The sequence below is a fragment of the Rana temporaria genome, chromosome 1 (genome assembly GCF_905171775.1).
Source record: "Rana temporaria chromosome 1, aRanTem1.1, whole genome shotgun sequence".
NCBI classification, from domain to species: Eukaryota; Metazoa; Chordata; class Amphibia; order Anura; family Ranidae; genus Rana; species Rana temporaria.
In genome coordinates this window covers 199,562,165-199,576,514 of record NC_053489.1, presented here as the reverse complement: position 1 = coordinate 199,576,514, position 14,350 = coordinate 199,562,165, and the positions used below count along the sequence as shown (strand labels likewise).

At 41.3% G+C, this 14,350-nt stretch overlaps 1 protein-coding gene across 2 annotated transcripts in view; it reads right to left on the bottom strand.

Annotated features, from left to right (window-relative positions):
• The window catches only part of MMP17 (matrix metallopeptidase 17), a 194,639-nt gene extending 182,353 nt beyond the window's left edge, over positions 1 to 12,286 (bottom strand). Inside the window, exon 1 of one of the 2 annotated variants that reach the window (XM_040347643.1) lies at positions 11,775 to 12,286. In XM_040347643.1, coding sequence (XP_040203577.1) covers positions 11,775 to 11,900 — 126 coding nt within the window. In that variant the 5' untranslated portion in view covers positions 11,901 to 12,286. The remainder of the gene's footprint in view (positions 1 to 11,774) is intronic. The other variant, XM_040347647.1, reaches the window with a different exon arrangement.
• Positions 12,287 to 14,350: the final 2,064 nt, after the last annotated feature.

The following is a 14,350-nucleotide window of genomic DNA, read 5'->3' as shown; positions in this document are numbered from 1 at the left end:
ACTCGACGAGGAAAACAATGTGTTTTGCCCGTCGAGTTCCTCGGTCGTGTGTACGAGGCTTCAGATGGGCATCTTAGCGAGCACATTATACAGGGATATAGGATATGATTTCTGACATGAACACATGAAACAGGTTTAACTAGATCAGGGATATGCAATTAGCTGACCTTCAGCTGTTGCAAAACTACAAGTCCCATCATGCCTCTGCCTCTGAGTGTCATGCTTGTGGCTGTCAGAGTCTTCCTATGCCTCATGGGAATTGTAGTTCTGCAACAGCTGGAGGTCCGCTAATTGCATATCCCTGAACTAGATGGACTGGTGTCTTTATTCAATCTAGCAACTATGTAACTACAAATGTAAAGTTTCCATGTGTTGGGCTCATGCTTGCAGAAATGATGTTCTAAGATCAAACAGTCATGTCTGTAAACATTTGTAGAATACATAGGGCAATGGTACAGCATCATTTAGCTATAAAATAGAACGTTTGTACTTCAATTACAGTAGGCATTCTATTTCATAAAAGGAAGAGAGTAAGAGAATAAGATTAGAGGTCCCACATCTCCAAAATGTGGGCCGTTCAAAGAAGAAGGAGAGAACAGGAAGAAGGGAAAAAAGAAGAAAAAGATAAGTATTGGTCTTACATCCTTTCAAACTTACTTTGATTGTTTTTGATCATGCATATGAGTTTATCGTTACTCATCAAGTTCGTTTTCAACAAAGGCCATGGAGTTGGTTAATGTTCTCCAATTTTATGCTATTACTATTCTAGCAGCTAATAGTATGTATGAAATCATATTCTTAGTTCAACAAAGGCGACGCTTGGGGAAATAGTTTGGTTATCCTGGTGGGGACCATGCACCAGCTCACCAATGTGTAGACTCTGAACAAGTTTGTGCAATCTTCTGCCAATCTTGGATATCCCAGGATTTGTGTCATATACTGCAGGTAGTTTTTTTTTTGAGTAGTTATGCTAAGTAAGATGTAGACAGTTGATAAACGACCCCCAGAAGAGTCCTTTGTTTTGCAAGCAGTTTGAAAGTGGTCATGATGAGGGAATGTTTAGGTCAAAGATTTTATAAAGAAGGCCATCTGCAAATATCTTAACGTTTCTGTTTGAAGTAGGTGATGTTCATGTTTAAAATAGTCCAGACTATGAATACCCAACTAGTTAAAAAAAAATCACCTATTTGAAGCAACTCTTTATTTGTTCACCATTGAAATAAGGATTGTCCACAGTCGGGTGTGAACTCTGGGTTTCTAAAAGTAGGTGCTAGGGGTTAGTCGGGGAACTCAGAGCATGCCTACCATTTTGTCTGCACATTATAAAAGAGAGTAGTATAAGATAAGACGATTGAGGTTGATTTACGAATGGAAAATATACTGTGTACTTCAAGTGCATTTGCTTTAGATCTATGGGAAAGTTTTGAAATTAGGGGAAGCTCTGCTGGTATCTATCATACAATCATGTACAAGCAAAAATGCTGTTTTTTTTCCCCCGTGCATGTGATTAAGTATTCTTTGCAAAGCGAAGCTTTACCTCGTTTACTAAATTCTGGAGCAAGAGCACTTGCAGTGCACAGTATATTTTCCTTTAGTAAATCAACCCTAATACTGTATAGCTAGTCTCAATCTGTACTGAACCCACATAATGCCTTGTACACACGATCTGAATTTCCGTCGGGATAAACTCAGATGGATTTTTCCGACGGAATGCCGTTCAAGCTGTCTTGCACACACACTGTCACACCAAATTCCAACCATCAAGAACGTGGTAATGTACAACACTACGACGTGCAGAGGAAAATTAAGTTCAATGCTTCTGAGCATGCGTCGACTTGATTCTGAGTATGCATGTTTTTTTCTCCGTCGGCGTTCCATACAGACGAACGGAATTTCCGATAGACATTTTTTTCCATCAGAAAAAAAGACAACATGTTCTCTTTCTAAGTCCGTCAGAATTTCTGAAGGAAAAAGTCAGATGGGGCACACACACGGTCGGAATATCTGATGAAAAAATTCTGTCTTTCTTTTTTTTTTTATTGTAAATTCCGATTGTGTGTACGCACCATTAATGTTTCTATTTGCATCAGGGAATACAAAAGAGCTACCATTTGGACCCATTAAAGGCAGGGAAATTGTATAGTGCTTTGGGCTAATTGTGCTTTTAATGCTGCTTGATGGTAAACAATCAGGTTAGGTTATCCTAAGCCTCTCAATGGTTTTACGGTATGAAGCATTTATTTGTTAATATGACATATCTTATAGCCCCATATACAGTGAAGCATCTTGTTTTGTACATTATTTAGATTTCGTCTGGGGATTGGAATAATTAGTTTTCTAAATTAGTATTGTAACTTAGATAAAAAAAAAAAAAATTCTGCGTAGATCCAGCAAATCATGAAAAGGATGATAACGACCATCTCTTTATGCAGCAAAGAGTTTTTTATGAGAGCATTTTTTGCTGGTTTAAGGTTTGTAAGGAACATACAGTATAACTAGAATTATTAAATAGGGGATAGATGTAGTATGCCATTTACATTCAAAACTGGCTTCAAGAAATGTAACAGTATCTGACGGAAAATTAGTCAGGGTCAGATATTTGGCCTTGTTCACATGTAGGTCAGATGGATAGGAGAAAGCTTTGAAATGTTTTAGCTGGTTAGGTACTGTTGTTATAAGGGAAGTTACAAACATTAGAACAATGACTTTTATTTACTAAGGCTGGAGAGTGAAAAAACAGGCTCACTTCTACATACTGTAGAAACCAATGAGCTTCTAACCTCCACTTGTTCAGTTGAGCTTTGGCAATAAAACCTGGAAGCTGATTGGTTTCTATGCAGAAGTGAGCATGATTTTGCCCTCTCCAGCTGTAGTAAACAAACCCCATAGTCTGCAAAAAGGGTGCATTTATGTTCTTCCTGTCTGTGGAGTATATCTTTTATGTTGGGATATGATCACGGGAATAATGCAAAAGGCTCCATTCCATCACAAATAACAATGGTGAGAGTGAGCGCACTTGTTGGGCGCCTCTCTCTACTGCCAGGATTTGTGACATTTTTGTGAAATGAATAACAGCTTTTAGGCTATCAAAGGTATAGAACGAATAATCCCACAGTCTATTGATAATAGCATAGCCTTTCCCTGCATATTGGAATCCCAGTTGCAAAGCACTGCCGATAGTAGACAAAATGGGTCTGCAGGATTGATCAGGAGCATGTCTATTATAGACCAAGCCCACTTGGTCCAAATGAAATGTGTTTAGACTGACCAATAAGGTATTTTTTAACATTTTAGAATCACAGCTGTGAGAAAGATAGGCCTGTTATTGGCTACCTCAGTAGTAAGCTTACCCAGTTTAGGTAGCATATTAATATAAGCTCTAATATCCGCTAAGTTATTCTTACTTAGTTAGGTTAATTTATGGCTTTTTGGTAGGAGGTTTATAGGTCACATGCTTAACCCCTTAATGCCCGCCGCACGACTATTTACGTCCGTAGAATGGCACGGACAGGCAGAAGGACGTATATATACGTCCTTGCCTTCTAGCGGGTGGGGGGTCCGATCGGGACCACCCCGCTGCGTGCAGCGGGCGGGTTCCCTCGGGGAGCGTTCTGGGACGACGGCGCGGCTATTCGTTTAGGCTGAAGCACGGGGAGAGCCGTATGTAAACACGGCTTCCCCGTGCTTCACTGTGGCGGCATATCGATTGAGTGATCCCTTTTATAAGGGAGACTCGATCGATGACGTCAGTCCTACAGCCACACCCCCCTACAGTTGTAAACACACACTAAGTGAACACTAACCCCTACAGCACCCCCTGTGGTTAACTCCCAAACGGCAACTGTCATTTTCACAATAAACAATGCAATTTAAATGCATTTTTTGCTGTGAAAATGACAATGGTCCCAAAAATGTGTCAAAATTGTCCGAAGTGTCCGCCATAATGTCGCAGTCACGAAAAAAATCGCTGATCGCCGCCAATAGTAATAAAATAAAAATAATTAATAAAAATGCAATAAAACTATCCCCTATTTTGTAAACGCTATAAATTTTGCGCAAACCAATCGATAAACGCTTATTGCGATTTTTTTAACCAAAAATAGGTAGAAGAATACGTATCGGCCTAAACTGAGGAAAAAAAAAAAATTATATATGTTTTTGGGGGATATTTATTATAGCAAAAAGTAAAAAATATTGTTTTTTTTTCAAAATTGTCGCTCTATTTTTGTTTATAGCGCAAAAAATAAAAACCGCAGAGGTGATCAAATACCACCAAAAGAAAGCTCTATTTGTGGGGAAAAAAGGACGCCAATTTTGTTTGGGAGCCACGTCGCACGACCGCGCAATTGTCTGTTAAAGCGACGCAGTGCCGAATCGCAAAACCTGGCCTGGGCATTTAGCTGCAAAATGGTCCGGGGCTTAAGTGGTTAAATTTATCAAGGATTTAATCCAGTGCCAAATTGGAGTCTCCCACTACTATCAATGTGCCCTCAACTTTGAAAAGTAAATCTGCTGGTAGGTTTTGAAAAATATGCAGCTGTCCTATGTTGGGGGCATTGTACATGATAAAAGTTAAAGTGATATTAAAGTTTGCCCCCAATAGCAAGCCGCTTGCTATGGGGCCCTGTTGCCTGCTTGCTCCTGAGCCAGTTCTATGCATCCGTAAGACACATAGAGATGGCTGTGATGGACAGCAGTTGAAGCCAATGGCTCCCACTACTATGTCTCAGCCAAGGAGGGGATAGAGAGAGACCCAGGACAGCTGAGGCTCCCGTGCACATCGCTGGATCGAGAGGGGGCTGAGGTGAGTACTGGGGTGGGCTGTGGGGGGGAGCAGCAAACCAAAGGTTTTTTCATGCATAGTATGCACAAAGGTAAAAAAAACTTCAGCCTTTACAAGGACTTTAATGGAGTCTCTCCTCTAAGTCTAAAGACCAAAAAATATTTACCTTCAGGGTGCTTGATTACATTGCTCTCCACAATTAAGGCCCCTTTTATTCAGCATTATCATAGTAACAAATAGAGAATTGTGTTATGTAAATAGTGTTAAATTTAGAGGTAAAATGCAATTGTTGGATGGCAACTACATCAAAGGTTTTTGCAAAGTCTTGCATGGTCAGGTCCACTTTGAGGACTGAAAAGTCTTGAGAGTTGATAAGAAGTAAAGACCATTTTTATCTGAGATCTCGAAAATGAAAGGTGGAGCTGAAAAAATTAGCACTATGGTGGGATAAAGGATTTTTTAGTCGTTTTTTCCAGGGAACATCATATCTGCATTCAGTGTCTTCCACTGTTATGCCGCGTACACACGATCATTTTCCGGCATGAAAAAAACGTTGTTATTCAAAAACGTCATTTAAAATGATCGTGTGTGGGCTTCACATCATTTTTCAGGTTCTGAAAAACGAACATGCTGCATTTTTAAACTTAGTTTTTCGTATTGTAAAAAATGATCGTGTGTGGGCTAAAACGACGTAAAAAACCCGCACATGCTCAGAAGCAAGTTATGAGATGGCAGCGCTCGTTCTGGTAAAACTACCCTTCATAATGGAGTAAGCACATTCATCACGCTGTAACATACAGAAAAGCGTGAATCGTCTTTTACTAACACGGAATCAGCTAAAGCAGCCCAAAGGGTGGCGTTATCTGCATGGAACTTCCCCTTTATAGTGCCGTTGTAAGTGTTGTACGTCACTGCGCTTTGCTAGATCATTTTTTAAAAACGATGGTGTGTAGGCAACGTCGTTTTAATGATGAAGTTGGGAAAACGTTGTTTTTTCGACATGCTGAAAAACGATGTTTTTTTTAATGCTGAAAAATGATCGTGTGTACGCGGCACAAGATCTTTATAGACATGAGGGAAGTAAAACGAAGCATGTTAAAAAGTGACTAAGAAGGCATCAGAACAAGTAATAGCATCAAAGAATTGATTTACAGGTACAGTTATAAATCTTCAAATATTCCAACATTCTAGAAGACAAACAATGAACGCAATGGTAAAATGAAGAGAAAGAGAGCTCTTTTAAGTTAGGTACTTGTGGGCTCCTGCATTATCTGGTCACCTTGGTCCATATTGGGTTGTCACAGTTGGGCCTTTTGGAAATTCAGTATATCCAAGCTCAGTAAGCAGCTTTTTCCCTTTTGCATGAGATAATAAAGGAGTGGGTCTTTCCTCTGTACTGGAAAATGAGTCTGAATGGATAAATTCATCTGTATATGATATTGTGAGAACAGAGGATTGAAGGATCAGTTTATATATTACCTAAGGGCTAGACTTGGTTAATAAACTTAAGCAATCCTCATATATGAAAATTGTATTACCAAGATCAATTTTCCAGACCTTTCATTTGTGCATGGGCTTCTTCATGTTTAATATGCAAGTGGTTGATTTCAGTGGTATTTAGAGGGATTTTGTGAACTGTATTGGCAAAATTGTTCTTGCTATTTTGAAATCTATGGCCCAAATCCTGAAGCCTTTAGTCATTTTATTTGTGGCTTTTTCAAGCTTCCTTTGAAGTAAATCTTGCTATGAGAATGGAGTCCCCTGAATATGTATGCTGTGTGTTGTTGAAAGAGGGAATCAAAATCTATATTCCTATTTATTGTCCTTCCCAGGTGTGTTCTGACCTCTCTCTGTGTTGGGACTGCTGTTTGCTTGCAGATGTATCTGCATGTCTCTGTCTTAAGGCATGTTCTTGGGAATACTGGGAGGGGGCTATTGGCTACATGCCACTTGGATAAAGATAATGGTAGCAAGGCTGAGCTTTCTGCCTGTTTAATAGCAAGGATGTCACTGACAATTCTGAATATTAACTCCAAAGGGGTGCAGAGTTTCAGTGCCAAAGCCCAGCAGGATCTGTTTGCTTTCAGACTTTTTCTATGTATAATGTCTACATTGCGGAGAGAGGGAGGAGGGAGAGGGATAAATCACCACTCATTCTCATTCAGCTACAGCTATATGGAAACGGTAGAGGTCCAGAACCAAAACTCTCATGAATGTTTTCAAAAATGAAAAATAGACGTTGGGACATCAAGATTTTCTTGCTTTTCCCCCCCCCAGGTGTAAAAGTAAATAGAAGAAAGACGCAAGAAAGGTAGAATAAGAAAGTAGATTTTGCTGTAGACATTGTAAGAAGGTAGGTTTGTTTTCCACCTGGCTCATCAGTTCCCCCTCTATTTGTGAGGCAAAGAAAGTCTATTGGAGCTTTGTTGAGATGCTAAAGACTTAGGAGCTGTTTCAAACGTGGAAAATAGATGTTGGGACATATATCTTTATGTGTTTCTATGATAAATAGGGAACGAGACACGAGAAGGAAGTAGAAAAAGAAGTCGCTAAGCATCAAAGAGCCACGAGGGGTACTTTTATAAAGTAAGGAGGGATCAATTCAAGACCTGTAATTAAACTATAGAGCAGTGATGGCGAACCTTGTCACCCCAGATGTTTTGGAACAACAGTTCCTATGATGCTCATGCACTCTGCAGTGTAGTTGAGAATGATGGGAAATGTAGTTCCAAAACATCCGTGGTGCCAAGGTTCGCCATCACTGCTATAGAGTCTACATCCTCATTATTTTCTCCTGAGCTATTTTACAACTGGCCATGATGTATTCACTGATGATAGTGTCAGGCCTCGTACACACAAGAAACTTGCTGGTATTTTTTTTTTGCAGAGGAAACCGGTCGTGTGTACATTTTTCGACAAGGAAACTGTCGAGGATCCTGTCGAGACAAAAAGAGAGCATGTCTTCTTTTTCCTCGACGGGAATGGAGAAACTTGCCTTGTCGAGTTCCTCGACAGTCTAACAAGGAACTTGACGAGGAAAACTATGTGTTTCGCCCGTCGAGTTCCTCGGTCGTGTGTACGAGGCTTCATACGTTCTGATTTTATCTCCATGCCTTTCAACCTGTCTGCTTGGATGCTCCTAAAATCTGATTAACTTTCTCTCCTTGTACAAAGGTGAAATTTGTGACTAGTAGGATGAAGTCAACCACTGACTCATGTCATTCATATTGCAGCAGTGGAACTTCCTTACTATCTCCAATGTGTTCAATAAAATATATAAACTGGAGCATAGCTCAGGCTACCTTCACGCAGCTAGTGCACATGGTCTTCTGAGATCAGTTAAGGTGAGAGATCACTCCGTACTTTCCTTTTATTCCTACATAAGTCATAAATACATAGCAAATATGTTTGCACGGTAGATACATGACAAACGCATGGCAAATGCATGTCAAACATATCTAAAATGTCTTTGTACCTTATTCTTATGGTTATGTTAGGTAGGTGGACCAAGAAACACAGGCACAAAGAATCAGAGATAAAATGCCTCTTGTTAGAAGACGGTCCTTTTAGTAGATATAACCCCCAGTATATGTAGTTCCACAAAGCAACAGCTGGAGAGTTGCTTGTTGACTAAAGCTGCTTGCAAGTATTGTATGCTACATGTCCCTTAGGTGATGAAAGATTAATGAATACAGGACTCTGGAAATGTCCACAGCGAGGATGACATTTGATGTGACCTACATTACACTCTTGTGGCCAGACTGCATAGGCGAATAATCAATTAGAGCCAGGGGCGACCTCTCTACATAGGGAACTAATCTTTAACTATAACTCCTGTTCACATGAATGCGAAGTACAGCTTGCATTTTTTTATGTTACCATGCAAAAAACAATCAGTATCACTAGGTCATCGAAATAAAAAAATAGGAACCAAGTAATGAATCAGGGACGTATATGTTATCATATGTGCTGGGAAATAAACAGAAAGCAAGGCTGTCAACATTAGGTTCAGAACTTTGTATATTGGTATTCCAAAGTCCATTCACCATCTATTAAACACACGTTGGGGGTTATTTACAAAAGACAAATCCACTTTGCACTAGAAGTGCAAAGTGCACTTGAAATTGCACTGAAAGTGCACTTGGAAGTGCAGTCGCTGTAAATCTGAAGGGTAGATCTGAAATGAGGGGAAGCTCTGCTGATTTTATCATCCAATCATGTGCAAGTTAAAATGCCGTTTTTTCTTTTCCTTGCATGTCCCCCTCAGATCTACAGCGACTGCACTTCCGAGTGCATTTACAGTGCAATTTCAGGTGCACTTTGCACTTGTAGTGCAAAGTGAATTTGTATTTCGTAAATAACCCCCGTTCTTATGCCAAAACCGGATAACACATAGTAAAAAAAAAAAAAAACATGTATTAAAAAAAAAAACTAAGCAATTAAAATAATGTCAGTTTTAACTTTCCCTGATTCTACATATTAGTTGAATTTGCCTGTATGATACATACAGCTCCGTGTATGAGTCAGATGCTGAAAAATCAGTAGACCCCCGAGGATGATATAAGATTTTTTTGATAAAGTCACCCAAATGACACGCATGCAACTTTAATATACTCTAAAGCATAACATGCCTCTTTGGTTGTTTTCAAACTACAAGTCCCAGCATCTATCTAGTAGAGCATGCATGATTCGTTTTCCTACTGCCATAGATTTACATGCGTCCTTCACATGCTAACAGAAAATGAATGATTTTCATTCAAGTCTACTGAAATCTACAGACTTGGAGAACAACCAGGATGTCTGTGGGGAAGCACTAACTGGAGCAGACAAAGAGTATTCGGATTCTTTAGTCAACAGCTTACTGTTTCCCTAAAAGAGGAACGGTGATGTGCCTTTAAGGCATGCAATAGGCAAGATACAAGCATACATGTCTGTACCTCCCCAGCAAGCTAAGCCTCAGATTGTTTTTTGTGTCCAACCACTATTCCAGGGTGCCGTACATGCAGTGGCGTAGCGTGGGGGGGCAGGGGGTGCCGCGGCCCCGGGCGCAACATTTAGGGGGGCGCGAAATTCCGTGCGGCTTGCCTCCTAATAATTTTTATTTCCTGTGTCCCCCGATCTCTGGTCGCCATGTTTAATGTCCGGGGCGCCCTGTGATTGGGTGTATGGGGGTCATGTACATGTCTACCCCTTTCAAAGTCTTATTGGAAAACGAGCTCACCCTATTTATGACCTGTTACCGTGTCATTGTTAGTCAGTGGAACTGCCTTTGTAATGGGCTGGAGATTAATTACTTAGAAATCATTTCTAGCAGATTGATCTGAAAACAAAGAGGGAGAGTACAGTTTTTTTTTTTTTAACCAATTTACAAAGCATTCCAGGAGTTGTACAGCAATCTCACGATTCAGTGACTGGATGAGAAGAGAAAGGGATCATTAATTCCCGGAGATCTCCTTACTGAAAGGCAGCAACCTGACCCATTCCCAACCCCACAGTAGATGGCAGATTAACCCTTCACACCAGCGGATCTCCGGCTATGATAGATGCGCTGCCAGTCATTCCACAACAGTTAATGTGTCTTTTTCAGCTGTGTGAAAAATGCTTTGTTTAGTCATACAGATGCGTGGGAATGGGGATACTAAAGATACCATGAGTGAATGCATCGCAGAATAGGAAGCAGGGAAACTGCCCTTATTTTACTTTCATGGGGGGGGGTAAAAAAACAACTTTTTCTAATACATATAATGCTATATAGTCTTGTAATGTATGAACTCACTTTGGGAAATTCATCATGGGTAACTCCTAATATGCTGCAAGCACATGCAATTCTTTTTTTTACCTACCACACCATGTCTAATACATGTAGGACAATGCAGATTTCATCATGTAGGACGATGATGGCATTCATGGTGTATTTCATCACATAAAATGCAGATTTATCTGCCCCCTTGTTTGATGTGGATCACTAAGTAAAAATGATCCTTATAGATATAGTAAAAACAGTGTGTAGACCTTTTCTATACCATTTTTTTTGTGGGTTTTAAAATCTAAATCTGAAATCTGGTTCATATTTGGACACGCTGGTAGAGGAAAGTGCAGATACTAGATGCCAAGAAATCGCTAAACGATGCCAGCTATTGCAGTCTGTACAAGTTGAATATATTTATGCTACAAGAAGCTAAGGGTTACAAGTGAAGGGAGACCTGGCATCAGAGCAGGGTGGCTGCTCATGTGTAGAATGGCACAAATCTCATAAAAAAAATACTAATAATAAATAAATAAATATATATATATATATATATATATATATATATATAAAAAAATTTGTTATTATTATAAAAAAAAATCCGAGATTTGTGCCATTCTTTACATGAGCAGCCATTAATAAATAATAATAATAAATAAATATATATATATATATATATAATATTTTTTATTTTTGTTATTATTATTATTAATTTTTTTCCCCGAGATTTGTGCCATTCTTTACATGAACAGCCATTAAAAAATAATAATAATAAATAAATATATATATATATATATATATATATATATATATATATATATATATATATATAATTTTTTTTTTTGTTATTATTATAAATGTTTTTCTTTTCCGAGATTTGTGCCATTCTTTACATGAGCAGCCACCCTGCTCTGATGCCAGGTCTCCCTTCACTTGTAACCCTTAGCTTCTTGTGGTCAGTTGCTTTGGCTCTCCCTCCATTCTCTGCCTCCATCTACCCAATGCAGAATAAGCTCCGCATGCCTGAAGTGCCCCTCGCGCCCTTGCCCACTAATATACCCAATTCTGTAATACAATGTGATGGTGCAGGTTCTCTCACATCCACACACAAGTGGCTAATTCAATCAAATGCCATGTTACCCCCCTTGCCAATGTCTTGCATTAGATGCCTAGGAAATGAGTGCCCCCTCCAAATCTTGCCCCCCCAGTGACAAGATACAAACAATGCCAGCTGGCCACACTTACAACTCCACGATTTATATCCTCAGCTGTAGGGGTAGGTGCTGCCATAGATTCCCGCAAAGCAATGAGTAGAGCGATGAGGAACATCTCCAGGGGCCAACAACTCTGTTTGGTGGCAATCCACAACATTCCTCAGAGTGAATGAAGGAGACAGGGGCACCCTGGTCCTCACATCTCCTGTGCACCATCAGCAGCTCAGCACATAGAGGAGCCCGGCTCTGCTCACAGTCCATCGGTGTGCCATCACCCGTCCATCACCCACCCATAGGTCCTCATCCAGGGAACTTTCCTCCTCCTCCTCCTCCCCGGCACACAACAGGTCAGAGCGGGGGAGTTCAGCACCTCACACGTTCAGCACCTAGGACAGCTCCGAACACGTGGAGGAGAGGAGAGCGCAGCGTACACCACAGCGTACCACAGCACAGCCGACCAATCCCCGACCTCCTTCTCCTGGGTGTGCTCCCCGCCAGGTGCCTGTACCCGGCTCGGCTCTGTGCGGAGTGGAGACAGCGAGGGAGGAGCGCAGTGGCGGGGGAAGTCAGGCTCTGCAACCTATAAGTTGCAAGTTGCATCTGGGAGAGGCTTGTGAAGGGAGGAGGAGGAGGAGGGAAGGGGGGAATCTAATTAATATTTTGTGCGGATTCAAAGCAAGCACGCAGCGCTGGAAGTTAGCAGCTGCTAATATAGGACTGGACGACAGAGGGCGCCATTGAGATTCTGAGGCTGGGAAATGATCAGTAAGGATGAAGTAGAGTTGGTGAGGACTGAGCGATCACATGCTGGAAAAGGTTTGGTGGATACGCACATACACCAGCAGCATCCCAGGTCCCGAAATGACAAATGTACAGCTTTTTTTGTTTTGTTTATAAAACAGATAGATAAGCCTTAAAGGGGTTGTAAAGGTTTGTTTTTTATTGTCTAAATTGGTTCCTTTAAGCTAGTGCATTGTTGGTTCACTTACCTTTTCCTTCCATTTCCCTTCTAAATGTTTTTTTTTCTTTGTCTGAATTTCTCACTTCCTGTTCCTCCTCAGTAAGCTTGCCCCCATCATCCGAGCCGTTCTGGCTGGGGGTTAGTCAGCGTGCTCGCCCCCTCCCTTGGGACTAAATCCTGTCTCCCCGCAGGGATGTAGTCCCAAGGGAGGGGGCGAGCGCCCTGACTAACCCCCAGCCAGAACGGCTCGGATGATGGGGGCAAGCTTACTGAGGAGGAACAGGAAGTGAGAAATTCAGACAAAGGGAAAAAAACATTTAGAAGGGAAATGGAAGGAAAAGGGTACGTGAACCAACAATGCACTAGCTTAAAGGAACCTTTTTAGAAAATAAAAAACAAACCTTTACAACCCTTTTAAGGCTCCATTCACGCTTTGCGATCTGCAATCACAGCGATTATGCCAACAAGTCCAATTCATGTGGTAGTCAGTGCAAAACGCACCTTTGGGGGTGCTATTCATTTGAAATGGCACCCCAAATGCGGTAGGTTTTGCATCGATTGTCACGCAACTTTAACCACTTGCCTACCGAACACTTTTACCCCCTTCCTGCCCAGGCCAATTTTCAGAACACTTATGGTAACTGATAGGCGGCACTGATATGCAGCATTAATAGGCGGCACTGATATGCAGCAGTAATTGGTGGCACTGATATGCAGCACTAATAGTTGGCACTGATAGGCAGCACTTATGGGAACTGATAGGCGGCACTGATATGCAGCAGTAATTGGTGGCACTGATATGCAGCACTAATAGTTGGCACTGATAGGCAGCATTCACGCTTTGCAATCTGCAATCACAGCGATTCTGCTCACGAGTCCAATTCACGTGGTAGTCAGTGCAAAACGCACCTTTGGGGGTGCTATTCATTTGAAATGGCACCCCAAATGCGGTAGGTTTTGCATCGATTGTCACGCAACTTTAACCACTTGCCACTTTTACCCCCTTCCTGCCCAGGCCAATTTTCAGAACACTTATGGGAACTGATAGGCGGCACTGATATGCAGCACTAATAGGTGGCATTGATAGGCAGCCCAAATAGATGGCACTCATATGCAGCAGTAATAGGTGGCACTGATCGGCAGCACTTATGGGAACAGATAGGTGTCACTGATATGCAGCACTAATACGTGGCATTGATAGGCAGCACTAATAGATGACACTGATATGCAGCACTTATAGGTGGCACTGATAGGCAGCACTTATGGGAACTGATATGCAGCACTAATAGGTGGCACCGATAGGCAGCACTTATGGGCAATGATTAGCATTAATAGGCGGCACTGATAGGCAATGATAGGCAGCACTAATAGGTGGCACTAATGGGAATGATAGGCAGCACTGATATGTGGCACTGATGGGAAGCACTGAGAGGCAGGACTTATGGGCAATGATAGGCGGCACTTATGGGCAATGATAGGGACTGATAGGCAGCATTAATAGGCGGCACTGATAGGCAGCACTTATGGGCAATGATAGGCAGCATTAATAGGTGGCACTGATGGGAAGCACTGATAGACAGCACTAATAGGTGGCACTGATATGCAGCACTTATGGGCAATGATAGGCAGTAATTATGGGCAATGAT